Source organism: Heliangelus exortis, chromosome 2 (genome assembly GCF_036169615.1).
Source record: "Heliangelus exortis chromosome 2, bHelExo1.hap1, whole genome shotgun sequence".
NCBI classification, from domain to species: Eukaryota; Metazoa; Chordata; class Aves; order Apodiformes; family Trochilidae; genus Heliangelus; species Heliangelus exortis.
Window position 1 is genome coordinate 93091551 of NC_092423.1, and position 27859 is coordinate 93119409.

At 37.5% G+C, this 27859-nt stretch overlaps 2 protein-coding genes across 3 annotated transcripts in view; one reads left to right on the forward strand and one right to left on the reverse strand.

Annotated features, from left to right (window-relative positions):
* Positions 1-23313, reverse strand: C2H18orf63 (chromosome 2 C18orf63 homolog). Its single transcript, XM_071737054.1, has 16 exons — positions 23075-23313; positions 21228-21291; positions 19552-19721; positions 18809-18887; positions 17414-17470; positions 15916-16027; positions 14690-14731; positions 13689-13765; positions 12476-12585; positions 11745-11841; positions 11527-11612; positions 10792-10969; positions 8626-9690; positions 7528-7644; positions 5198-5285; positions 1-1499 (listed from the first exon to the last, which is right to left on the reverse strand). The coding sequence occupies exons 3-15, from the start codon at positions 19683-19685 to the stop codon at positions 5229-5231; spliced, it is 2211 nt and encodes a 736-aa protein (XP_071593155.1). The 5' UTR covers positions 19686-19721; positions 21228-21291; positions 23075-23313; the 3' UTR covers positions 1-1499; positions 5198-5228.
* CYB5A (cytochrome b5 type A) overlaps positions 23139-27859 on the forward strand; it is a 15635-nt gene continuing 10914 nt past the window's right edge. The window contains exon 1 of one of the 2 annotated variants that reach the window (XM_071737057.1): positions 23139-24269. In XM_071737057.1, the coding sequence (XP_071593158.1) occupies positions 24126-24269 (144 nt within the window). In that variant the 5' untranslated portion in view covers positions 23139-24125. Of the gene's footprint in view, positions 24374-27859 lie in introns of both variants that reach the window. The other variant, XM_071737056.1, reaches the window with a different exon arrangement.

Below are 27859 nucleotides of genomic sequence, written 5' to 3' on the forward strand. Positions count from 1 at the left end.
TCAAGTGAATAATTCAATAATTTATTTTAAGTGGAAGAACATGGAAAATCTTCAATAATTACAGTTTCTTTATGTTGAGTACTGTAACAGGTAACAATAGGCAAATATCTTAAGATGCAAGATTAATGCAAAGTTCCTTGGTTGTATTTCAGGGTAAATGTTGGCAACTGGCAGTATTTAAAAAACAACAATAGGAAACAGATCAGATGAAGCACTAATTTATATAACACTGTAGAAATGCAAAAATGCTCAGTGAGTTTTTTCATTTTGTAAGATGAGAAAAAGATCAATTACACACATGCAGTTAAACCTATGGAGTATAACTAATGTACACCATTTGAAAAGCAGCGTTGTATACCAATTTCCAGACAAAATATAAATATGATTTATCTCTTGCTGAGCTTGTTGCTCTGATTTTTGTTATATTTGTGCTGGTTTATTTTTTGTATTATATATGAGATAATCATGTGCTAGTGAAGTTCCCACTTCCATCTGAACAATGATACCATTAAATTAAAGCTATGTTAACTATAATATCCAAGAAATAAAACCCAAACAAAACAAAAGTTGTCATTGTGTTAGGGCAAAATCTTGCTTTGAAAAATGTGGGGAATAAAAATACAAGTATGGCAATATGAACCTAAGAAGTTTTCATATAGCACATAAAGTTCTATTGTACCATTTCCTTCAGAAAAAAGGTTTTGCAAATGCATATTCAAAGCAAATGTTAAACTATGGCTCTATGTTGTCTGAATTTAGGAACTAATATTTGATTATAAAATTCCAGGTAGCACAATAATATTTACTTTAAAATAGCAATTAGAGAGCTGTTATAAATATATATACCTACATATTTGTAACTACATCTTCAAGTAGGTCATTGAAAATATATTTATGCTGATGAAATTATCCAAAGGGCAACTGTATACAATCTGTATGAACTGCTGAAGAATGGTGTTATCAGTTACACTCAAAAAAATCTTTTACAGAGCAGCTTCAATTCTGAAAATGGAAAATCATTAACAATTACAAGAAGAATAAAAGAAGCTGAAATCAATTCCAGCCTTCCGATTATTCCCCTAAGAAAAATTGTACTGCTTATTTTCTAACCTTTTGACTTGACAAGGAAAAGTTGTTTAGGAATGTTTTGCCCATGAAACAGAGAGGCCAGTCATTGTAGCAAAGAACTAACTATAATTATATAATAAAAAGAAGGACTTGAAACTTAAACAAACCTTGGAATAATTATTAAGTGTACAAGCAAGTACTAGGACAGACATATTATGATTTAAAAACTAAGCAATTAGCTAGACTTTCAGATTCAGTGGAGGCTTATTAACCTAGACTGTCTGGACAAATTCTTGACATATGGATTCACTTGACTATTGTATTTAATTCTCAGTTTTTCATCTAAAAACAGGTACCAATGATGTGAAATAAACACAATATAATTCCCAAAACTCAGAGATCTTCAAGAATATTAATTGCCACCAGGGAACCTGAATGGAAGAAAATGTGGAAAAGTTTAGATCACAAAAGAAAATGAAAGACAACTCAGAACTGTATAGCTAATACACAGACAAAAGCTTCTCTGTTTTCACATTTGTATTTTCATTCTGTTCACAAAGTTGGGATTTAAGGCATTCAAGTAAATATTTGCATTTTTATACTGAACAATAAAAAATTATCTCATAGATAAATCTATGGGACTATTCTCAACTTTATCTTTCCTCTTAGGTCTGAGTTCTTTAAACTGAAGTCCTCAAAATGATACAATCAGTTGTGATGCTGGAGGAAAGAACTCAGATTGCAGAAGTGAATTCACACCTTCTTAAGCAGATGAGATTAGGTAGCCAAATGACATTCTTAACTCTATAAGAATGTAAGAGACAGAACCTTAAGAAACTATTCTTCAGCATTTTTAAATGCAGTAATTTAAATTAATCCTAATTGGAACAATCCTGCAGAAAGACAAAATGTACAGGATAAAGCAATAATGTTATGCCAGCATCTGTTTTTTGGAGTGCATCTCAAGAATTTAGGTAACAAAAACCTACTAATGAACACAGTCCAAAGGTTATTTCTAATGCTAGAGTTGATTAGGAAATGAAATTTCCACCATCCTAAAAGAAGTAGCTTCTTCTTTGAAAGACTAAGCACTTTCAGAATCCTTTTCCAGTGAAAACCCAAGTACTTTCACCACATACAATTTCCATGAAAATGTATTCAAACTTAAGTTAAATCTGTTTCTTCATGAAACCAGCTCAAGCTGTGACATTTATCTGATATCTTAAAAGGTCTTATTTTAGCCAAATATTTCACATCAAGAAAGCATTTGAAAGATGGTTTAGTTGAAATTTCTATACCATAGATTTCTAATTAGGAAAAAAATTCTAAAATGTTGTATTGGAGCAATCCTCCTTTTAGAAGAAACAGTCCAATAGATCTCTAGCCCCTATATATAAAACTTATGAGAATTCTTTTCTAATGCCAGCTATGTTGCCTGCCTTCAACTTGTGTTCATGCAATAACCTTACAGTAATGGTATTAATTAAATAAAACTATTGATAGTACCAGAATGAAGTTTTAGCTTCTCATATGATGTGTCATATGTCAGTATCACATGATAACACAGGAGAAGAACAACAAGAAGAGTTCTGCAGAACAATGGAAAAGGCATAGGAACATCATTGCTGCTATTTTGAATATCTCTGTCCTAGTAATAATGTTTCTCATGAAGAAAATCCTTCTTTTAAATAATTTTTTTCTGTAATAATTTTGCTCTTCTGATTGGTCTTAGAAGCCCAACTTCCTTTTCGCAGTAGTTTTAGACCTTGAAAATAGCATGACTTTAGTTCATAAAAGCCTAAACATGAAGATGTGCTTTTTTAAAAATTTGAAGACAAATATAAAATAGCTTAATAGTCTTTAAACTGGATAATTAATGAAGTCTAACTCAGATAGGAAGATTTGAGCTTCCTATTTAGACTACCTATGTTTAGCTGTCTAAATAGGTATGAGATGTCAAAAGTCCCACTGAATTTAATGGAAATCTAGTAGCCATACCCTACAGACTCTATGGAACTCACTCAACAGCAGATAAGATGCCTCTATCCCACAGCTGGTTACCTCAGCAGCCTTAAAGGTTCAAGTGACCCAGTCTGCATGATCTTGAAAAAAAACAATGTCCCCAACACAGTACAGACCCCTAAATATAGGGATGGGAGGGGGGTATCTCAAACTCATGCTTAATATATAGCTATTCTTATGCCAAAGAAAAGCCTGGGTCCTTCGCCAGGGAGTGAGGGATTGTCTACATATGGGTAAAGGCAGAATGAAGGAGAATGATTTAGTACTAGAATCAAATGTTCTTAAAATGTTTAATACTTCTCTCACATTGCTTTATTAACATGCCAACTATTTTCATCATCAAAACAAAGAAGAAAATAATGGTTATGCTGTGATTTCCTGGACAAGCTAAGAGGCTGTGCAACTTGGCACATGTTAGTCGTAAAATCTGACCGTTTGCAACATAATTGTAAAAAAAAGGTTTTTGTTGTAATGAATTATATTGCTGTAAGCCCTTCCTGTTGACTACATCATTGAATTCTGTTCTAAGACCTTCTCACCCATAAATCTTGCTACATAGTAAATTTGAAAACTTTCAAGTAATTCTCAAGTGTTCAAATGAAAACATGCACACTGAATGCTTATGGAGTGACATATAATAAAGAAATTCAGAGCAAAGCTTTTCAGAATCAAAGTTGTAGGCACCAATCCAACAGCAGGCATTCTTTTAGCTCTATTTTTTGTTGCTGTTGTTTGGTTTGTTTTTTTTTTTAAGTCATCAATGACAGTGAGGAACCTATACCTGTGTAAGACACTGTTTCCTCTCCAGAGTTTAATTATCACCAGCCATGATCAATAAGTTCCTGTGCCATTTAACTCATAACTAAAAAATTAATTTATTTTTATTTAGGAAAAAAACCCATATTTCTGGCTATTCTCAGAGACATAATTTCTATTCATCAGTCCTTAGTCATAGACTTTGGACCAACAGTTATCTATGCTGAATCACTAAAAAGATCACCTCTGAAGAAGGACCATGCTTGAACAGCTTGGTTTTAAGCAGATGAAATGCTGGACCCAAGAACAGGATATGCTGAATGCTGAAGTCTGAAAGCCCTGCATGAAAAGCTTCCATCCGTACAACAGATTTCCTTTTGGGAAAGCAGACAACTGATATATACATTCACTGGAGGAAATTTGACCACACAAAGAAGGGACATAAAGTGCACCTCTGAGACAAAATGAACATTTGGCTCCTTGTTATCACTTATTTTAAAGACAGACTGAAAGATGCAGACTTTATATTTTGCTTCTTTATTTCTATGTGTTTCTGTGTGTTTTGTATAACATACATCTTTGTGCTGTTGTGCCTGTGAGACTACCTTGTTTATGTCAGTGTTTTCTTTTGAATAAATACACTTCTTTTTATCTCTGAAACAGTTAACTGTTACTCCTTCCTGTGTGTTTTACTATTGATAACTTGTGATAGGCATTAGGTCAATAAAACTGGTGGTGGGTTTCATGTGCTATCTATCATATTTACTATTCAAATGAGAAACTTGTTCTATCTTGCAAGACTATTATTAACAACCACCCATGATGTGGGTTGACATATCTTGTCACAAACAATTAATTAATTTTGTATGACAGACCTCTTTGACCTTGGATTAGATCTTAGAACCATAAAAGCATTTAGCCACCTCATTTAATCTAATGGTATTAGATAATATACGTAGCTTCAGTTCAATGGTTTATGGTTTTAACTTCAGCTCAGATTTAATTCAGCAGCTTAAAACCCAGGTTAATTTTAGTCAAAGAAACTGAGGCAATCAAAGTACAAGTCTAAGCCAAATTATAAGTTCTACTAAGTAAAAGATGCCTCTGTTTTTAACATTGCTCGCTTCACAAAAAAAACAAACCCAAAAACCAAAACAGCAAACCTTTGTTTGTTAATGGCCAATAAAACCAATAATCTTATCTTCTGTTACCTCATTATTTTCCTCTAGAGGCCATTTGTTTAGTAAAACAATACATTTGAGGATACCATTATCATGATTCAAATTAATATGAACAATTGTAGATACCTGATATTATTTTAATATAGGAAAAAATTTTGTAATGAGCATACCCAGAGTTTTCTTTCAGTACGCCAGAACATCCTAAATAGGAGGTTTACTTCTTTTGACTTTCTTTAACTTTGAACAACTTTCTTCTTTCTGTTATTGAAAGATAAGCAAAACAAAACAAAATAAAACAAAACAAGACAAACAAGACAATGAAAAAAAAACCTGTTAAGCAAATAAAGCAATGAGCTCAATTAAAAGCTGATTCTGAATGAAATGTTTAGTTGAATAATATAAGAAGTAATTAATGAAAGATCTTATGCTTCAACACACATATAATTTAAAGTATGCTTATATCTCCAGTGGGTAAATACTTAAAACCAGGGCTATTTTGAAAATACCCTTTTACATGCTGGTGGCCAAAACTTTCAAAACCGACTGATCATTCTTGCTGTACAGACATGATATTATGACAGAGGCTTACTCTTCAAATAAGTGTTTAACAGTGTCCCCAGTCAGCACTGTGATATTTAATTTGGAAAGAGGAGGAATCAGGCTAATGAGCACTAGAGAGTCCATCCCTACCACAGTTAATAGACAGCTCCCCCTCCTATTCCTCAGATTCCAGCAGAGGCTTCCCTGGAGCTGTGCATCCACCTCACTTGGCTCCAGCAGTGACAATGCTGCACTGGCAGTGTGGCTGGCAGACAACGAGAATTTGTTGTCTCCTGCCACTTCCCAAAAGTACCTTGCAGGGCTCAGGTCTCTGCTCCTGCTACTCACAGCCTGCCCGGAGAGAGAGGAATGCCATGAGGCACTTGTGGCCCATGGCCAGGACTTCTGTGCCAGTCTTACTGTGCCCCTCCCCTATCTCCAGTGCTGCCAAACCAGTTTGACGTTCTCTGCTTGTCCATTTGTGTTATGGTGGAAGTCTCCCTTCAGTACTCAGACTCTGGGGTTGCTATTCTCATAATTACATTTATTTATAGTTGCTGTTTTCCTTCTTTGTGAGGCTGACTCCTGCTGGGCTGTTAAGCAGTGACTCAGGTTGTGGCCCTGTGGAAGGGCTATTCCCAGCTGCAGTTGGATAAGGACAGCTCAGAGCAGCTGGGTTGGGGTTTCCCACACCAACTCTTTTCCTTCCTGCTGAAGCCTGAACATCTATGAGTGTGTTCCTCTGGCAGCCCTACTGGCCCCTTCTGAACTGCAGGGACAGCACAGAGTGTGCTTTTTTAATTACCATTAAAAGATTCAGACTAGTCTTGCACCTGGCTTTAAATGCATGACAAAACAAAAAGATGGCAGCTAAAATTCAATGTTAAGAAATGCAAATTAAGTGGAAGAATCTGAATTATGGATATATATCTTAAGTTCTTAACCAACAGTTAATGAGTATGTAGACAAGGTCAGTTTACACACTGCAACATGTGACTTGGTAAAGGCACTTCAGGTCAAGCATGGGTACTGAGACCTCAAACTGCCACCCCTGAAGTGACACACAAAAGGCAAGGGAATCAGGATGAAAAGAGAGTTAGGTGTCTGCAATTTGTCTTTCTGGCTTCTTCTGTAGAGTTGTTGCAATGTATTTTCAGTTGGTTGTTAGCATGAATAATGAGTATCTACATCAGCAAATACAATTGTATTGAGCACAGGAGACTTGGAATATGTTCCTTCCAATCTGTCTAATGTCAAGGTAGGAAAAACATACAGATATGGTTGTAAGAAGGAGATGGCATATACAATAGGTTTTTAAAGAATTGATATTTAGAAACAGAAGTGTAGCCCAGTGGTAGGTAAAAGCATTATTTAAGAATCATGAAAAAATATTTTGAAGAGAAAAATACAAACTACTATCATTAAAGCAGAAGAAAAATTATTTAAAAAAAATAATCATATAAGAATCTTAAATTCTGCTGCTAACTCAATATAGTAATAAAAAAACAACTTAAATACACTAGGGAACTAGGAAAATATAACTTTTTTACAACTCAGAATGAATTACAAAAAGCGTTTTTTGTAAGAACTAATTTCTACAGAATGTTGCTGAATTCAAGCACTTAAGCTGAGCTGCTTACAGAGCCAATGAGAATGCCCAGCATTGTACTGGGCGGGATAAAACTTTACTGTAGAATCAGAAACTGATTCAGAAACGTGTTTCTATTAAGTAACATCATAAACCATAATCATTTTAGTAGTATCTTTTGCATGGTTGAAGTGAAAGCAAGGGTAATTTTATCCTGGTTAAGGTTAATTAATTTGTAGGCTCAGTAAGATTTCTTACTTTCCACATTTTGACTGAAACATGCCAAAATAAAAAAAAAAAAATGTCCTTTTTATCTCTTAATTCAGGTGCTTGTAGACTGGACTAAGGGATGTATGTGTGGGGGTTTCTTACCTGTCGTCTTCTGACACAACCTTTTTTTACAGATGGTTCCATGTTGCTCTCCTTGATCAAAGAAGCTGCTTTTGAGGGCTGTGTTTCAGATGGCAGACACTTGCTTCCTGTAATCATCTTCAAATATAGAAGTTTATACATTCATTAGTAAAAGAGCCACAGTATTTTTATACTTTTCAGAATTACCCACTTTATCAAAGGTGCCCTCAGAGCACAAAGTTGAAATAACAACCCAAATTACACTCACAGGTGAAAAAAATGATAAGCACAACACATCTAATTTATGTGCCAAATCTGTGGGATATCTTCCACACAGAAATTGCACTGAAATCAGCTCAGCTATTTATAGTATTGAAATGCAGAGAGAATCAGAGAAAAAATAGGTTGTAAAGCACCCCTAGTGGTCATTTATCATAACTTCTACTCAAAACACTGCTAACTTCAAAGTCAGATCACATTGCTTTGGGATCCATCCAGTCAAATTTTTAGAAACGGAAAGGATAAAAACTCTACAACATCTCTGTGAAACGGACTTGTTCCGGTACTTAACCACTCTCCCTCTGCATATTTTTTTTTCCTCATGCCCAGTATACATTTTTTTCCTGTTGCAATATGTGCTTTTAGTGAAATTAATTAATTAAACTTGTATTTGCAAAACTTTCATGTTTGTCTAACAGCACAACACCTTGCACCCACTGAAGTCAGCACTACAGAACTGTTCAGGTTTGAGATTCCTTCCAGAAGCTGTTCATTAATATGGTTTCACATGAAGACAGACTCAACACCGAAAATTTCACAATGTTAATCTGGTAGAAATCTTGATAGTTTGATAAAACTATTTTAAAGAAAGGAAAAATAATTATCCCACCCTAGAAATCCCAAATTCAAGGGCATGTATCTTAGACAGCACATCTTCCCTTTCAGAAATAAGCAAGATGCAATAGCTGACAACTTTAAATTGTATGGTAGAAATTTTAGAAAACTGTATTAGAATGATATTAGAACATGATGAAAGTCATACTTTTTCTTGCTTAACATTGATTTAGAACATACTGAATGAGTGAGAACAGTGAGAATGAGCCTTGTTATTTACAGTACCTGTTCACAGTGAGATGTGGTTTTTTTAGCAATATATTCCTGAGAATTACATGCTGCTTTCTTCTCTTCACCTTTGGCAATGCACAATGTATCCTTTAAGAGAGATTCATGAATATTTAACCCTGCTCCTTCATTTGATCTCTTTCTTTGTTGTGATGATAAACCGAAATTTGTCATGTGATTGTCTAACTTACACATCTGCAAAGGTACATTCTTTGACTGCTGGTGTTTCTCAAGAGCTTGTGAGGTATTTTGACTTGCAAACTTTTTTCCCCTTCTTACGCCAGAAGCAGGAGATGCATACGTATTCAGACTCAGATTGTTGTTGGATTTCTGAAGCACTGACCCAACATTCTTGAGAAAGGAAGGAGAATTTGTCCTTTTATGATTAATTTCAGTTACATTTCCTCCAGAAGCTGAGTTATTAGAAAAATCAGAATTAGTCATTTGTCTGCTAGACTCTGTTTTCCATCGAAATATAGGTAAATCATGTTTTGTGTGTGTTTTTGCATTTGTTACCTGAGATATGCTTCTATGAGTAGGATTTTTGACAAATATATTTTGAACAGGTTTGTAAACCTGAGTTATGCTGGATTTGCATACAGTCAGCATAGGAGATGAAACACCCATCATTTTAATGGGTGAAAGTCTTTCAGCATTTTCTCTTTTCTTCCCATCTGTTTGATTTGTGGCCTTTCCATTCATTTGCATCAACCTTCCTTTGAATATTGGTATAATTTTGCCGATTTTGGGTGGAGGGAGTTCAAAGGCTGACTTTACAGGCATTCCTAAAGATGTCTCAACTGGTAACCCTGCTGCTCCAGGTATTTGCCTACTATTCATTGATGTCTCTGCTGCTTCCGTGCTGACCTTTTCTGCACCCTGACGGCTACTCGGAAAAGTCTGTGTTTCTGGCTCTTTGACCAAACGCTCCATCCAGTGGCTGTTTTCCATACTGCATGAGGAGGGAATTCCAGGCAAAGTCTGTCTCCTTGGAGGAGTTTGCGTTAGAGATACTACGCAAAGCATCTCACGACCAATGTTTGTAAGCTTAGATCTTAACTCCTGAAATACAAGAGTTGCTAAATTGAATGAAGTGGGTTTAAGAATCTGACAGTGCCATCTAATGCATCAGTATATGATCTCTACTCAACATACATCACAATATATAACTATTAATTTTCCTTTTTGAATAAAAATTAACTATATTTTTAAACAATATCTTGCAGTCACTACACAGGAAGATTTTTTTTCTCCTCCTCAAGTTCTTTGTTTATAAACCATGCTGGTGTATTTTATTTCTCAGAAGGAATTAATTAATTAAATTACAGTCATTATCTTGGTTTAGTGCTTTCAAATTGGGTAATGCTTAGCCCTTTTGAAGGGGTCTGCAGAGCGTTTGGCTGTCAGGGCTCTTTGACTCAAGACTTCTAAGGACATTTGTATTCTGAGCAAAAGAGAGTTTGGATGTCTAAAAAAATTTCAGATGACAAAGAGGAGCCATGCCAGCTTTGATCACTGAAGAGACATAAACAGGAACTGCTTTCTGAAAGAGGATTATAGTATTTTAGTATTTCTGCAATTTCTGTCACTATTCTTTGTTCAGAATTAATTACTTCATTTCTTCTTTCACACACTACTACCACAGAAATTTGAGTCTCAGCCTTAAAGGAGTTTTGCCTCTTTTCCAACACCAGCCATGGAGTAACTCTTAAAGCTTGGATGTTTCCACAGGTTTAAGTCCACAGCACTTTATATTTTTCTTAGTATTAAAAAAATAAACTGTAATAAATAAAGTGTAATAATTGTAATAGCAACAATAATAATAATTACTATTATTATTGTGGAAGGACTGTGAGAAATTTCTGGACATCCAATCATAAAATAAGGTCTATAGAACTGCAGATATTGATAGCAATGAGTCTATGCTAAGGAAAAAATTTTAATGTATTTATCATGTGAAAAGCAAAATAACAAGAGCAAATAATTTAATGTGTAATTTAATTACATGTTTAATTAAAGGACACATGACTGGTGTGATTGATGTTTGTTGTGAAAAACATAGTTTTATGCTTTTACTGTGTTCCAAGTACAATAAAGACCACTCTATACCATGAACAAAGCCATTATTAATATGTGTAGGAAAAAAAAAAACATCACACGCACCAGAGTCTTTGAGAGCTCCTGTGTAGCATAAAGTGCTTTACTGGTCATATGTACTGGAAATCCACATACATGTGAAAAATAATACCTCAGGTCAGAAAGAAAAGAGTTCAACACACTTTCTGAATCTGTTCTAGGGAAATACTGCACTGGCTGACTTCGAATGCACTTTAAAGGGTACCTGAATAAGAGTTCAGGAATACATAACAAGTTTCTATACATTTGTGTAATTATGAATCATCTTTGTTGAAAAAAATAGCATGAATACATCTAAAGTTTTTTAAAAAGGTGAACAGAATTACTTACAATCTTAAAAAAATGAATCTTATGAAGTTATAGGACTTCAACATGACTTTAGCATATTAATATATCATAATAAAGATTACTCAATATAGGTAATCTTTAGTCTAGACTTACATAGCAGAAAAATTTTCTTTAAAACAAATCTTCATTGGATGTATTCTTACTGGAATTTAACTCTTCCTTTTACATCCCCATTTAGAGTGGTATTATCATGCTCACTGAATTTGTGAAGCAAATCTATTTGACATACTATTATTCAATACTGGGACAAAAAAAACCTCAGCTAAGTATTTTGTTCTAATTTGTCCAGTGAAATAATTCTCCACTGATTTCTATGAAATTATGGAAGAAGAAAATGCGGAATAATCAAAAATGAAAATTCAGATCTCAATAGAAATGTAGTAGAGGAAACATAAAAATACTGTAAAAGGATACGTAAAGAACCTTTCACCTATTGGCTTGAAGTAAACACTGAAGTATACTTTTGTCTCTTCAAGATCCTCTGGAAGAATATATCCATACTTTAAAAAACAAAAAACCAAACCAAAACAAAAATACCAAAACCAGCAAAAACAAACACAAAAGTGTATTAATACAAACACAATAGATACAAAGAGTAAGAAAAAAAGAAAAGCAGTGTGGTTGTTCCTTACCAGACTCTTCCAGTGCATCTGAAGATCTTCATATGAACGGAAAGGAGATTCTGGAGGAATTATGTGGCTGATGTTTATGATTTGGCCCATTTTCATGCTGTGCACAGGTAAAGAAGCAATGCTTAGGAAGGATGTCATAAAACTCTGCTGAAAATATACCAGACTTTTGTAAAAAAAAGAATTAATCTCATGTTTGGGAGCCAAAGTATTTATAGATTATTATGTTTTGAGAACTACTACTTACAAGAACTTTATCTTGTAAGTTTATGATTGGACAATAGCAATATGGGAAAAAACTTGGATATTCCAAGTCTAATTTCTCTTGTCTGTAATACCACCAGTGAATGCAGGACAAAAGCAAATACATAATTACTTCTCATACTTTTACAATGAAAGTCAGAGGTGAAAATAGGGAGAGTTTGTGGCAAAGGTAGAAATGTTCTTTCTCTAAGCTGACAATTCTGCTAAAAGTATATTTGAGAAATACTAATACTCTTACATATCACAAAAGTTGCAGAGAGATGACTAAAACTGAAATATTTAAATGTGTAATTTATGATTCACTGATAATTTTATTTCTCATTTTCCATTAAAGAAAAAAACCAAAGATTCCTGAATATAAAACAGCCTGTAAAAGAGAAGTATTCTTGTAACTAGTATCAAATTCACAATTTGTATGGCAAACATTCCAGGAAATGTTTGTTTCTGCAGAAATGTAAACATACTCCTACCTTGGCAAAACATAGCACCAGTTACTTAATATGGAATGTTGGTTAATGACAGTATTTTCATTGCTGCCAAAGAGCTTTAAGGTGTTTGGTGAAATATCAAAATCTCTCAGCTTAGAACAGAAAAAATAAAAAGAGAAAAAAAAAAGGTTATTTACAAAAATCTTTACAGTGGTACAAAATCAAAACTTTCAAAAATTGTGCATCATAGTACACTGAAGTTTATACATTACTGTTCTTTTATCAGCTCTCACAGGCTGCTTGTTTCAGAAGATAATCTAATTAACAAACTGCACACCACCTTATGTTACAGCCTATGTTATCCAAACACGCAAATACAAGATTTAAAAGATATATAAGTCAGTGAGATTTTAACTTTATTTAAGTATTTTAATAAGAGTACAGGAAGACTTTCTCGAACTAAGAAATGTTGCACTTCTGTGCAGATTTTATAAAAATCCAATCAGAAATCCATGTTTGACAGGATCAATTCCATCATTGCTTTGTGTCATTTTTGCTTTGGATTCCTAAAGATAGCTTTAATGTTTATGCTATCTAACTAGGTCACAGAAGAAATCCTGTTCTTCTGTTTTAAGACAGAGGCATTAGAATCACAAACACTTATTTTGAAAGAAAAAAGCAAGCCCAACAGCTGTGCCCTTGCATAAATGAACATATTCAACCAAGGTGACATGACTTTCAGAAAGGATAGCAATTTTTCAAATTCAACCATGATTTCTTAAAGAATTAAGTAATTATGCTTACAAGAAGCATAATTCAGGCTGATCCAGTATTTGGGAAGCTGCACAGAAAATGAAGCAAATTCCATAATAATTATATACAGGGACGTTAAACATACTGCTGACAACTTGCCTGTGCCTTCCCTTTAAAGATATTACTCAAAACTGTCGAGTTATTTCAGTGAGACAGTGAGTGTCATCTACAAAACACTACTAGAAGGAAATCTAGGACCATAAGGACACTTCAGTAGTGTATTGTGTTAGCATTTTTAAAAGGTCTCTTCACCAGGTTAGAATCTCAGTACGGATGTTACACACTTAGAACAGATGCAGATAGTCAATCAGTGATTGCTGTCTTAATAAAATCAGAAATAACCACTTCTATCCCCATTATGCTAATTTCAAGTCACCTAGCAGAAAGGAAGATAGAGATTAATAAGACAAGTGCCATCAGAGGACATATAACTAGTGTATACCTTAGGGGGTGGTAACCGGATTGAGCAAGGCTCCACACTGATGCAAAGCTGTCTCTCTGATACATTGAGGTCTATAACTAAAATATAAATAAAGCACAGAGCCCTGCTTTGAACTAGGGTTCAACTGTTAGACAGAAAGTGAAGCCAAATGTTTATTTAAAATTATTGTTAGTCAAAATGTTGCATTTGAAAATTGAGAGGCTAGACCTGCTCAGCATGGGAATTAAAATTAATTGCATTTTAACTGTGAAAAAATAAAATAACAATGAATTACCAACCACACAGTATGTGGATGTGTGTCTAGGAACCCATGGCTGTTCGTATAATGAACACCCATTTTCAAAGCAAATGCAGTTAATATAATTATTGGCTGTACTAAGCAATCTAACCCAGTTATGCACCCAGAAGTGATCTACAGAAAAGACATTGTGAGCAAGGCAAACATTTATCAACACATCTCCAGAACATCCCCCCAACTCTGAACAAGCTGTAGCACAGGGACTGAATGTATTCTGTTCTTCAACATATGTCCCTGTTGCAAATTTGGGTGCTGATATCCCCAAATGTAATCTTAACTTTTACACCGGGATAAAAATATTTGTAATTTTTGCAATAGCTGAAGAGCATGCTGTGTGACTTAACTTTAGGGGGTCAGGAAATGCAGTACATACAGGACAGTCACTTTAGCTCATTTTTCTACGGAAGTTTCACATCACTTGCCATACTCATAATTTGAGGCATGTGTATTTAATTGCAATAATAATAGCAACATTTAAATGGTAAATTCCAATCTATGCCTGTACGTTAAAAATAATGGTGCAGTTGAGCTGACAGCTATTACATACAGAGCATCATCTGCCATCAAGTGTATTTTGACAGAGGCTATTTCAGAATGAAAAGCCAAAGGACATTATGTAGATAAAACAAGACCATGGCAGTATGAAAGCAGATAACTACACCTCACCCCCACAAGTTTACCATTAACAGAATATTCTACTTACCAACAGCATTTTGCTTTCCTGACTGAGACAAAAAATCTTTTCCTTAATAAATAAAATAGATATTTATTTTCTAAATACTATGCTTAATGTCATTATGCAAAAATTAAAAAAAAGAAAAATCAGTTTCCTTTGTATGTGTCATGAATGCTGAAATGTTTGTTCCTTTTAAGAAGAGAAATCCTTTATCATTTAACTCTTCACTGAATCATTAATGTCTTATACAAAAAGCATACATATAAAAGTGGGTAGCAATTTACATATAATTTTTCCTCCTATTAATGAATTTTTACATAGAACCATTTTTAATTGACTAACAGATACCAAATTTCTCAGGTTCAATAGCAAATCTGTATAGAATTACATATTTGACCATATGTTATCAGTTTTTCTCAGATTTAGCTACATACATGATTAGACAAGTTTCATGTACCTGGGTCACACTGCTGTTAGTCAATGTCTTACATTGAAAACAGCTTTATACCATCTACCATTTAGCCCTCTATTTGCAGCTGCTATTCCTGAATAAGTTGATTTTGTTCAAAGAGCTATGTTTTGAAGATACTGAAAACAAGGTGCTGTTAATGTTTGGGCTGGAAATAAGCCAATAACATATCCACTTTTCACGATGTGTATTTGGAATGACACATGCAATTGCTCTACTTAATCAGAGCACAACACAGTATCTGTAACACATCTGCTTTTCCACACTTTGGTAGTTCCCATTTATCCTACACAGGAGCAGCAGGTTGTCAGGCAAATTAACTACCATTTAAAACCACAGAAATTGGCAGAAGGAGATGGTCTGATGGAAAAACACTTCTGTACTAAAAATGCATGCAAACGATGTGCATAAGTGCCACTGATGAAGTCTGAAAAAGAGGTTCAATTTTTATAAGATATTTACTGACCAGTGATATTTGGTTTGGAAATTATTAATCTGCTATGTTGTGTTCAGTTGAAGTTTAAATTTATCTATTACAAAGATGAGGAGGAAAATGAAAAAATGAATATGTCCACTTAGATTGTTAGCTTGAATTGCTGAACTTGGATAAAGGAACAGTAAAACTGCAATCACAGAAAAAAAATCCTATGGCAAACAAATGAAATAATATAATCAATTAAATAATGATGGAAATTAAATTATGAAATTAAATTATGAAAAATAAATGCAACAATAAAGAACTGAAAACTAAATGTTTGATCCCTGATCTGGGTGAGTCAAATACCTTGCACCAATAGATGACCAGCCTTGTTCCATCTGGGTGCAAGTCTGGCTGTAAGTGTGTAGGAGAGACAGGTTTGGAGCATGGCAGGACTAACTGCTTGTGGTGCTTCCAGCTGATAGCATGAGTGGGAAAAGAAAAATACATTGTTAAAAATTTAACATCCTTTTTAAAGGCTTCACTCAAAATTTAATCCAAGATGCTGCTACTGCACCTTGGACCCAAACCCTCCTTCATGTTACACATCTTTACTTTTCATCTACTCAGTTACAAGAGGAAGTTATTACAGTATTTGATGTAGGCATTTAGATTTCATGTGTCATCAAAGTAAGGTGTGCTACACTTAATTTAATATTTTCACAGGGCTGATAATAAACTTGAGGAAAAGATTAATTGAATTGAATTGAATCTGGAGTACTTTACTAGATATGTATCTCTTTACAGACAATAGGCACAATATCCAAAATTTACATATATTAACTCTGCTGTCAAACTCAAGACAAGAGACATTGTCTTGCAACCACAAGAACAATAGATAAACCTAGATCTGTTCACCCATCAGTATTACTTCCCTGACTGCTTGCCTATCCTGCACAGCTTTGTGTTGACAGATAGCATTAGTCAAGAAAGGAAAGTACAATGGGTTAAAAAAAAAGTTAACTAATACATCTCCAGGAGGATGCTTCTAATGAGCACCTGCAAGTAGCTCCTTGCAAGTCATGGTTATATAAATATAATTCATACCACTGATCTGCTGGTGTTGAAAAATCTAACCATGACATGTAAGGTAAGAGTATTTTAACAGTGTATGTCTTACTAATCCAGGGGTTTTTTGGGGTGTGGAGAAAAACACAAGAAAAACTCACCCAGCTGCCTGTGCAAATGAACTGTGAGAACTACTGGCTTTGATAACAACCATCTTTTGACTCAGGAATTTTAGTATGCCCACAAACACATTCATAACACCCACGAACATTACATATAGAAGATAGTAAAGCGTATGCATAGTGGTCTAAAAAAGTATCAGGTGTTGAGCTCATGGACTTCATTTCTTCTCTACGTTTTGGTTTTGCTTCTCTGGGACTGTCTTTTGCAAGCTGGATAAATTCAAAACATTAATGGGAAGGCAGTTCAGGTGTCTGAACACCCACTCCTCTCACCTTCAAAATCTATAGAGCACACCCAGAGTGTGTGACTTCAGCAGGGGAGCTGCAGGTCTTTGGCCCAAATGGCAGATCTGTCACTGGCCCCACTGCAGCAGAGAAATCTCGTGAAATTGTTCAGGAACATCTTAAAACTTTTGAGTCTCACAAAATACACTTACTTTACCTAGATTCACGAGAGATGTTTTGTCTATGGGAAAGATTTTTTCACCCAGAAACTTGGCTTCTGTGCAAATTCTGTGCAAATTGCATGCCCTATGAAAATCACATATTTCTGGCAGCAGCAATTGCAGTCAAATGTAACAATCATAAGAACCATGGCATCTTTCAGCACTTACGGTCGCTCCTTGTTTCTCTACATAGGTTTGACATATTCCTGATTTGTAAAATGATATCTAAAAAAAAATTAAAAACCAAAAAAATTAAATGTCTGAGATGAAGGGATTTTCCAGCAAATCATAAATTAAATTCTGGATTATTAGTCACTTTGCCTAAGAAAAACATGCTATGGAATAGTTAAAGCAAACACAATATCCTGTGTGTTAAGGAGAACAGTAACTAAAATTAGTCCAGGCATTTCTCACAGTGTAATCTCCTTAACAGCCAAAAATACATTAACAAGCAAGCAAAAGACTTCCCAAAACAAAAGCATAGAACTCTGCCCCTGCTGGTCTCATTGTGTATTGGGTGGCATTTTACCAACTGAGCCCATTCTGCTCCATAAAATCTTCACCACCTGAAAAGGCCATTTCATCAAAACAGTAGAAGACGTAAGATGTGATCTGTTATAAATGACCGATGGTTTAATTTCATTAATTAAATTATACCATTGACAGAAGAATATTGAGTCTCGGTCATTTATAACATGATCTATATTACTAATCCACAAAACCCAAAAGTTTACTTTAAATTACATGCTTTTACTTATCCTTGATCCTCAAACAAAACACCTATTTGGGAAATATGTTCATATGTGTGATGGATACACTTGACTCAGCTGTACTTTAGTTCAGGCTGACCAAGAAGACACAGGCCTCATGTTCTTGGTGTGAATTGTAAGCTGGAAAGCTCCTGGCTCATCTACAAGGCAGTGGAGGTGTCTCGAAAAATATTTCAAAAGGTGGTTTCAAAACCCAGAAGTACAAGATAATCAAAGTACAAAATGAGGTAACAGAGATAAAATGAAGAAAGCATCTCTCTTGTCTGTACTCTTGACTAGCAGACAGCTACTTCATCTTACACTTATTAAAATCAGGATGTGCCCTTCTTCCTTACCCAAGGAGATCCTTGCTAAGTGACTGATAGTGTGCTGAATTAATACTATGAAGCATTAATCCATGTAACTACTCAGACAGTATAAATATTGTGTGAATACTTCCCTTAGACTTCAATCATTGACGAAGTCTGAGACTAAGATTTAATCCAGCATCACCCAGGCTCCAAAAAGGAGTTTAGAAAGCAAGGGGGGGTCCTTCCTGAACTTTGTGACTCAACAGGAGGGCCCTCTGCGCTTCACACCTCGGGTCTCTGCCTGAGTCATTCTAAATCAATTTTTCTCTGTATGTTTCTTCCATTCAGTAATTAATACTAACCTCACCATCAAACTTATTGAAGTCTGTCAATTATTTTATCTCAATAAAATATACCTGCTTCTTCTCTATTTTGAGTGGGGTGCATTTCTCTTACCTGTGACAGTACATAACTAATATACTTATTTACACAGAGATACTGACCGCCATTACAACTGAAATTTGATTTAGTGTTCCAATAACAGGTGCTGAAAGGATGTCTTGATGCAGGAATAATAACTGCCTGTACAAAAAAAAAAATCCAAACAAACAAAAAATAGTTTTTTGTACTTTGCTTTCTCAGCTTAAATTTATTTTCCTCATATTCTACAAACATAATAAATCCCATTTTAATGGTCTTCCAGTGATTCAGTATAATATATTGGACTAGACCAGGTTACTTGCTCTTAACCCATCTACAGTGATCTGAAACAGACTACAGGCCTTTGGCATATAAACAGAACTCTCCGAACTTGTCCTTTTGGGAGAATTTCCATTTTTTTCCCTTTCCTATTAAAGGGAGCAAAATGTTTGGTGAACACTGAGGAGCATACATACTCTCTGAGTATCCTTTTCACTCGGTCTCAATCTACTTAAAGCAATAGAATAGCTTAAAATATATACCTAAACCTTTACATGTGAATACAGATTAATTTTAACTATTAATTTGAAGTAGGTGGTCTTGTTAGTTTTAGCCGATGACACATAAAAGATAATAGAAATGTGGTGGGTTTTCCCAATAGTCACTAAGACACCCCCAAAAAAACCTGTTTTGAACAATTTTATGCTGATTGCTGATGATAAGAATTTTACTGATTTTATGGCAGTTAATTCAAGTACTGGTAATAAAATCTTTGAATAAAAATGACAAACAGCTTCTGAAAATAATAACCCTCAAAATTCTCTACCTGCAAATCTTTATCTGTGTACTCTTTGCCTCAGTTTCTGGTATCTGAGGACTCAGTATTACTGTAGTGGCACAGAGTTTATGTAGTTCTGGTAGGCTGACAAAGAACAGAGACTGATGCCTGGTGCTATTCATGTTATATTGTTAACTGCCCCAACGTGGTGTCTGGGTCTTAAAAGAAAAAAAATAATCTATTAATTTTTATAAGGCAGGTATTTGTCTACAGAACTTCAGAAGTATGTGTTATCACACAAGTTAATAATAAATTATCTTCTGATTAAGATTAGGTAGGCAATATAGCATATTCATCCAGAATAGACAGCTCATTATACTTTTGCTATAAATAATGCAGTTTATGTGAAAAAAATAATTATTTACAAAAGTCAAAATAATCAGAGACAATAAGACAATGACAAAAGCATCCTTTCCATCTTATTCTCAGTTGACAATGGGGCCGAAACCAATCTAGGATTGATTCCCTCCTATCTGGCAAGAAAGTTTAATTCCCAGGAGCTCAACATTTCCTCACTAAGTCATACAAATACCAAAGCTGGCCTGCCAGAGAGAATGAAAACCACAGAAACTTGGAAGCACACTGGAAATATTTTCTTTTTTCCTCATACCAGACTTCCTTCTTAGTGGTGTAAGGAACTTTTTTCTCCCTATTTTAATACATCTCTCTTCTCAAGTGACATACCCTAATGTATGTAGAACTGAGTACACTCTTACACTGGACTTGGAGCATAATTGAGCATCACATTCAGCCATATGATTAATTTAAAAAAAACAAAACAAAACAACAGACTATTTATTTTCCCATTTCTGCTCTTGAAGGAGAAATGTATGAAGAACAGCATTTTGTCTTGGTGGGAATTTTCCATAGGTACACTCCTAATTATTTATCAAAAGAAGAAGAAAACCTAGCTGGTATTTGGAGTGGCATGTCATTATTCACACAGTGGTTCTACCCAAGCTGTCTCTAAGCTTTGCCCTACCACAGAAACTATGGACTAGATTTAGTGGTCAAGAGTATGAGGCCATTTTGGCCTCAGGCCACAATCACCATCTTGAAGTGGATGTGACTTCAGATTTCATGTGAAGTTACAATACAGAGCACATGTAGATGAGGGTGTCCCTGCTTACTGCAGGGGGTGGACTAGATGACCTTCAGAGGTCCCTTCCAATCCAAATTATTCTATGATTCTGTGAATGTTCCCTGCCATACCACTGAGCAGATGTGCTACAATTCCATAATTTTTTGAATTCCAAAAAAGCACCAAAAAGAAGAACAGAAAAAATCAGAATTTCATAATGAGAATGTAATCCTTTGATCCAGTACTAGGAGACTTAATGTGTATGGAGGTAATATGAAGATACGGCTGTTACCTGACCTGTTGGATGCCTATTGTATGCTCCTATGTATTGCAGCACAGGACAGGCTCTGTGTAAAGGAACTAGAGTATTTATGATGAAAAAGAACATCTAACATTTCATCCTTTAAAGAAAACCACCTTTTAACTAGAGCACCTTTCTCAATGTGTTTCAAAGAAAAAAACAGGGAGGTAAGAACTCTGCTTGTTATAAGGAAAACAGGAAAAAACTCTGTACACCAGAAAATGCTGTATTAATAGTACTTCCCTCTACAAACCCTAAAAGCCTTTTCAGAAATGGTCTTACCAATGTTGTGAAGATAGCAATAAATATTTTGTTTCCAAATGTTATGAAGCCACTAGATATTCACCTGAAAAGCAATTTTGCAAATTGTTATCAAAAAATTAAGAACTGGAAATATTTTTTGAGGTATAATTTCAGAGAAGAATTCACTGTTCGGATTTGGCTCTGCTTTGCTTACAATCTAGCATGTTAAGAATATTAACCTGTTGTATTCTAGAAAAAAAATCACAATATAAGTGTTTTATAACTGTAATTTTAAAGAAAATAACATGTTTAGTTTGTTTCTTGTACTTAAAGGAAAACATATTTCAAAGGGTTTTTTCTAGAAATAATGAAAAGTAGGTATTTTTTTAAATGCCAGCCAAGATCATCACTTCCTCAGAAACTTTCAAAAGCTACAGCTTGAGGGAAAGGACTGTGTTAAACAAATTAAAGTTTGCAAACACAGAAAGGAAAGGTTGGGTCCTTAGCTTTCATAACTTTTAAAAGAATCCTAAATGGTCAACTGGGGATTTTTGTGGCAAGGATGTTGTAAGACACATGCTGCAATGCTCCAGTGATCCGCTTCTGTTTGATGCCAGTTCCCCTGTGGGAACCACTTGCTGTGTTCAGTGTAACTTAAATCTTCCCAGTCATCTTAAAAGCTAATGGGACAGAGTGCTTGCAGATGGCTTCTCCCTTCAGGCAGAGGATAAAGAGAGAACTACCAGCTAACATACAACTACCAGTTGTAAATCATAGGAAAGAAACCCAACTGACCTCTGCACAAGCAGGAGAAATTAACATGTGTGGGAGAAATTATATCTTTAGGTGCTGATAATCACAGCGCACTCACCTGAAGCCACTGTAGAGCTCTTGCTAAGCTGAAAAGAACATCAGTCAGAGAATGGCTATTGCTGGTTTGCTGACAGAACTGACAGAGAAATCACAGAGCTTGGTGGCAACATTTATTATTTTCAGTAATGACCTTATTAAAGCTGAGAATGACACCAAGCTGTGAGGCACAGTAGCTCCTCTTCCCAGTAGGCTGACGAGTGATCTGGAGGTGGGATCTGAAGGCTGTGGGGATATTTAGTGAGGAAGCATGAAGCTGTCCTGCAGAGGTTACAAAAAACTACCTGAGCACCAGTTTTGAGAAAAGGTGTGTTGACTGGTCACATTGGATAAATTTTATGTCAACAAAGTTATGTTGTAAACAAATTCACAAAAAAATCCAGCCTGTTATCATGCTGGAGCATGTACATGGAGCTCTCACTACTGTGGCATCAAAGTCCTGGAGGGGTTGTGGTGAAGGGCAACCGGGCTGATGAGGGGTCTGGAGAACACGCCTTGTGAGGAGAGGCTGAGGGAACTGGGGCTGTTCAGCTCTGAGGAGGCTGAGGGGAGACCTCATTGCTCTCTACAACTATCTGAAAGGAGGTTGTAGTGAGGCAGATGTTGACCTCTTTCCATGTTGAGAAGTGATAGGACAAGAAGTAATGGGGTCAGGTTCTGCCAGGGGAGGTTCAAGTTGGATATTAGAAAAAAAATAGTCACAAAAAGAGTGGTTAAACATTGGAATAGGCTGCTCTGGGAGTTGGTGAAGGCACCATCCATGGTGTTGTTTAAAAAACGGGCAGATGAGGTGCTACAGTGGATGGTTTAGTTGTTAGGGGCTGTAGGGCAGACGGTTGGACTCGATAATCTCAGATTTTCAAACCCCGATTCTGTGAATTTAAGTAGGGTAAAGGCACAACTCAACTCCTGTAACACAGCACGGGGCACTGGATGAAAGGGATACCATTCTGGCACAATGAGCAAACAGAGCCATCCAACACACCCAAGGCCAGAAAGAAAGCACCACGTTTTACCTTAAACAAAACCCAAGCAAAACGGGGTGAAAGGGCGTCGCCGAGGAAAGGGGAGGGCGCTGCTCCCTGTACCCTCAGAGCCACCCAGCGGCAAGGCACGGGGCCGAGGGGCGGCAGCGTGTCCCAGGGAAGCCTCGGAAGATCTCTCCAAGGGCAGGACGCGGGGCTCCTGGCACAGCCGGGGCTTTCCCAGCGCTTCACGGAGAGAGCGCTCCCAGGGCTCCCTCAGGGGCTCCGCGCGTTTCGCCGGGGCAGCCGCGCGCCTCCCGCCCTCGGCGCAAGCAGCGGCCGCGCGCAGGGCGTAAGGGGCCGGGGGAAGTTGGGTGCTGCGGGAAGCGGCTCCACCCCCTCCCGAGGGCCCCCCCCAGGGACCCCATCGGCGGCTGTCCCGGGGGTAACGGAGGGAAGGGCTGCGTGTGTCTCTTTTCCCTGGCCAGCCCCACGGCCTGGTGGAAATACGGGCAAGAGAGAGCAAGGTACTCCCCGCCAGCAGGGGAGGTGAGGTGCTCGGTTGCACCTGCCCCTCCGCTCATGCGGAGAAAACCGGCGGCAGCCGCGGGGATAAACGGGCGATGGAACGAAGCCACCAGCCCGTAGCTGCGCGGCCCGGCGTTCACCGCCACCATCAGAGTGACGAGCGCTGGGGTGACCTCCCCCACATAGCAGGTCTCTCCTACTGGAACGGGGAGAAGCTGCGGGTTGGGAGGTCTACCCCTACCTCGACAACACCGCCAGCCACAACACCCTCCACCTTGTTAGATGCGAGGAGGTGGTGCCCGCCCTGCCTTCGCAGGGAGAGGGGGCGGGACAGAAAGTCGCCGACCCAGCCCCCGCCCGGCCGCTACTGCCTGGCTCGGCAGCCTGACGCCTCCTTTGAAAGGCATTTCCCTCCACCAGTGGGGAGCCGTCAGGGAAGGGGCGGAGGGAACGGGAGGGGCGGAGACGGGCGGCGATTGGCTTGAGACGGGGCTGCAGTGGGAGCGGGGCTATAGGCGGTGGGGAGCCGGCGGGGCTGTAGCTGTCGGAGGAGTTGTGTTGTGCGGTCGGGGAAATGGTGGGCTCCAGCGAGACCGGCGGCGAGTCGTGGCGGGGCCGCTACTACCGGCTGGAAGAGGTGCAGAAGCACAACAACAGCCAGAGCACCTGGATCATCTTGCACAACCGCATCTACGATGTCACCAAGTTTCTGGACGAGGTGGGCGAAGAAGCAGGCGGGGAGTCCGCGGCCGCGCTACCGGGGTTTTGCGGGTACCAGAGCTTCCCCGGGAGAGTGCAGGGGCTCCCCCGCTGTGCGCTGGGGTGAGGAAGGGCGGGAGCTGCTCCCGAGGGGGCTCTCCTCGGCCTCCCGCGGATGCGCCTCCTGGCGCAGCATGTCGCGATAGTTCTCGGGGGGAGCGGCTCCATGGCTGCCCCGGGCCTGGGGTGTAGCGCCCGCCGGGACGGCGGCCGTTGGGGGTGGGAGGAGCGCGAGAGCAGCTCCAACGGCTCTAACGGAGGGGATGGGCTCCCTGCGCCCCACCGGGGCTGCGGCCGCCCCTCGGGGTATCTGACCTCCGGGTAGGAAAAACTCGAATGTGCCGAGAACTCTGGCCCCGGTTCGGCTGTAATCCGTTGCTGGGAGCAGCTCTCTGTCTTCTCCCGCCTTGAAAGTTTGTGCCTTTGGAGAAGCCGAAGTTCCCCGGGGTCTTTATGCTGCTAGCGCCGGCCTGGTACGCTCAGCCCGGGCATGCAGCGCGGCGCTGGGAAGCTGCAAGGGTTCAAACTCTACTGGAGTACAGCGGTCAGGTTGAACGCCGCTGTGGTTCCGCCCCCCGCCTCCCCTGTTAACGATTGATGTTCTTGATCACTTGTTGAGGATGAACAATTGAGGTAATCATTGAGAGTCAGGGTTAATAGACATTTAAGTTACTGGACTAAAGAAGATATTCTTTAGGGGAGATGTAGAAATGCAAATACTGAGCAGTCTTTTTCAGCACTAAATATACCTACAATTTATTAAAGGCATTTTGAGTTTTCTCCCTCATGCCCATTATTCTAAATCAGCAAAGACCTAGCATCCAACTAAAAAGTATTGTTACAGATTTAAATTAATTTATTCGAGAATGTAGTTCAGATTGGTAGTGATAGAATTTGAGCCTCAGTAGTTCTGTGTCATCTTGATTTTTGTCGTTGTAAATAATTGAAATTCAAATTATAAATGAAGCATTTTGCAATTAAGAAGTCAACAAGCAGTTTTTCAAAAGCAGTGTTGACTCAAGTAGTGTTTTATTCCTAAGCTGTGTGCCAGCACAAATTATTTGGCTTTTTAGCCAGGCAGATTGTGAAACTGATCTAGACTCTTCCTTGATTATTTTTTCAAGCCCTGGCCTGGCCTGGTTCATCCTTTAGTTAGGGAAATGTTTGTTTGGTTATACGGACAAGGCAAGGCCAATTTAATTAAAGAAGCCCCAGAGGAAAATGAAATTTTTCATTCTGTCTGAGAAACTGAAGTATCATTTCTTAGAAATTTGAGTTTGGGTTGATACATAGTTGTATAAGTGCTTCCAGATTGAGGACGTGGGACTCCACACCACTACCACCCTCAAAGAAAACCACAAAACAACCAACAGAAAAAGTAACCTCAAAACCAAACTGAACACAGCAAAAGAAAAAAACATACTTGGCAAAAATAAAAATCCAGAGTATAATAAAATTTTGGACTTAAGTAGTAGCACAGACAAGCTGATGGCTTGTTCCTTCAGTACATGTGATGAAATTACTAAATATTAAAAGGCACTATCTTGTGCAAATTTTGCCAAGGAAGTTTTCATTTCAGCCTTCAGGACAACATTGCTAATTCAGCAACATATCAAAATAGTTCAGGCAGTGAAATAGTTGTTTCCTGAAGAATTTTGGGATGTCTGATGCACTCTGATACATGTGGGTCAAAAATTAGTCTTGCCCTATACAGCTTTCAAAGCAATATAGTTGGTTTTGGAGCTGACATTTCTGGCTCATACTCAGCAATAATACATGAATGAGATTGGATAACTCTTTTCAGTATACCATCTAAATGAAGCTACATTCCTAAGAAAAGCTGTTGGATATTGTCACATTCATTGTGTTGGTGATTTTTGAGATGGAAACCTTGGGTTAAAATATTTCATTGGACACTCCTTTTTACTTTTAAATGCTTTAGATCTATGGTTAATTTATCAAGTGATGTGCTAATTCTTTCAGTGCTGTCAGACACCCTGAGGCTCTTAAGTGTGACATACGAAAAACTGGAGCTAGCCTCTTGCTGGTGTGTTCTGTAGTATGGTAAATACTTCTCAGTGAAGTGGGGACTATATTAGCTTTACCAATAGCATTATTGTTTAAGCTTAGTTTTACTTCTTGCAGTTCCTAGTAGAAGAGCTTAAAATACCTTAAGAACTAAATGTAGGCTACTCAAATGAGTCCAGTAGTACTAAAGAGGATGTACTGCACTGCTGAAGCATCACCTCACTCCTGCTCTTTCCAAGTAGCAGATAAGTAAAAATATCTGTTCACCAGGCAGTGAATAATTGGGAAGAGAAGCTGACTTCAGCAGTCCCATTTCTTAATTTAACAAACTTTACAGCCACTGCATTAAAATGTGGAAATATTTTTTAAAATTATTTTTACAGTGGTTCAGTGTTAAGTGACACCCTGGATGCTCTCATGGCTAGTTAGTGAAAGTATGCTGCTGCTTTTCACTCTGTTACAGTACTTAAGGAGAGTATTTTCTTTGTAGAGCTGTTGGCTCTTCATAAAGCTTGCAGATGTTTAGTGAAACATTTTTGGGAACCACCAATCCTGGTGAAAACTTGATTGAAATTAGATAGTAAGTGACTGGGGGTGGTTATGTATATGTGATGAGGCTGAAAAGGGGTGGAAGTGTCTCACAGTGTCAGCATATTGGCTTGGTTTCCTAAGGACAAGTCTTTTTTAGATCATTTGAAATACAAATGAAATGCTGGAGGAGGAAAGGGTTTTGTATTGTGACACTTTATCTTAGGGGTTGCTGAAGATGAAAAATCTAACAAATGTTGGTTTCTGGTTTGTTTTTTTTTTTAATGGCAGCTCTCAGGAGCAGTATCTGAAAGCTTTTGGCATAGTCTTTTACTATGCTTAAGACCAGAAACTTGTCTATTGTCAGACCTATTACAGAAAATATGGGAAACCTTTTCAGCTTTTCAGTTTGTATGTCATTTAAGGGAAAATAACTACTAGCTATTGCATGTGTACTCATTGCAGGATCTTCTGGCAATATCTGTATTACAGATAATTGCACATGTAAGTAATAGTGTATGTCAATCAGTGGATTAAGCATGTTGGTAATGATTGTCAGTATTCTCTGTAGTTTAATAAAGCAATCCCACTGGCCAGGCTTTGATATCAGTCTAATAAGCTAAACGAGTAGCTGGGCCTATTAAATAAGAATGAAATTATCAGTGTGTTGATCTCTTTGCCATTGTAATGAGAGTCCTCCCTATGGCTTCTGTGGGAACTTGGTTGGATTTCTTAAGCTAGGCAGAGAAGCTAACAAGAATAGGAACATCTCTACCTGAGAAAAATTCATCGTTCTGGAAACTCATTCTTGTATGTACTTAGCATTCAGCTAATACAGACTTTGATTAGGTTACTTCAGTTGTTGGTGATCTCATAATTTAGTGAAAACATTAATGGCCAATGAAAATGGGTTTTTCATAAGGTGTGGACTTGTCTTTCATAGCCCTGTTTCTAAATAGAATGGACAGCTCCTACAAAATGTTTTGCAATGAT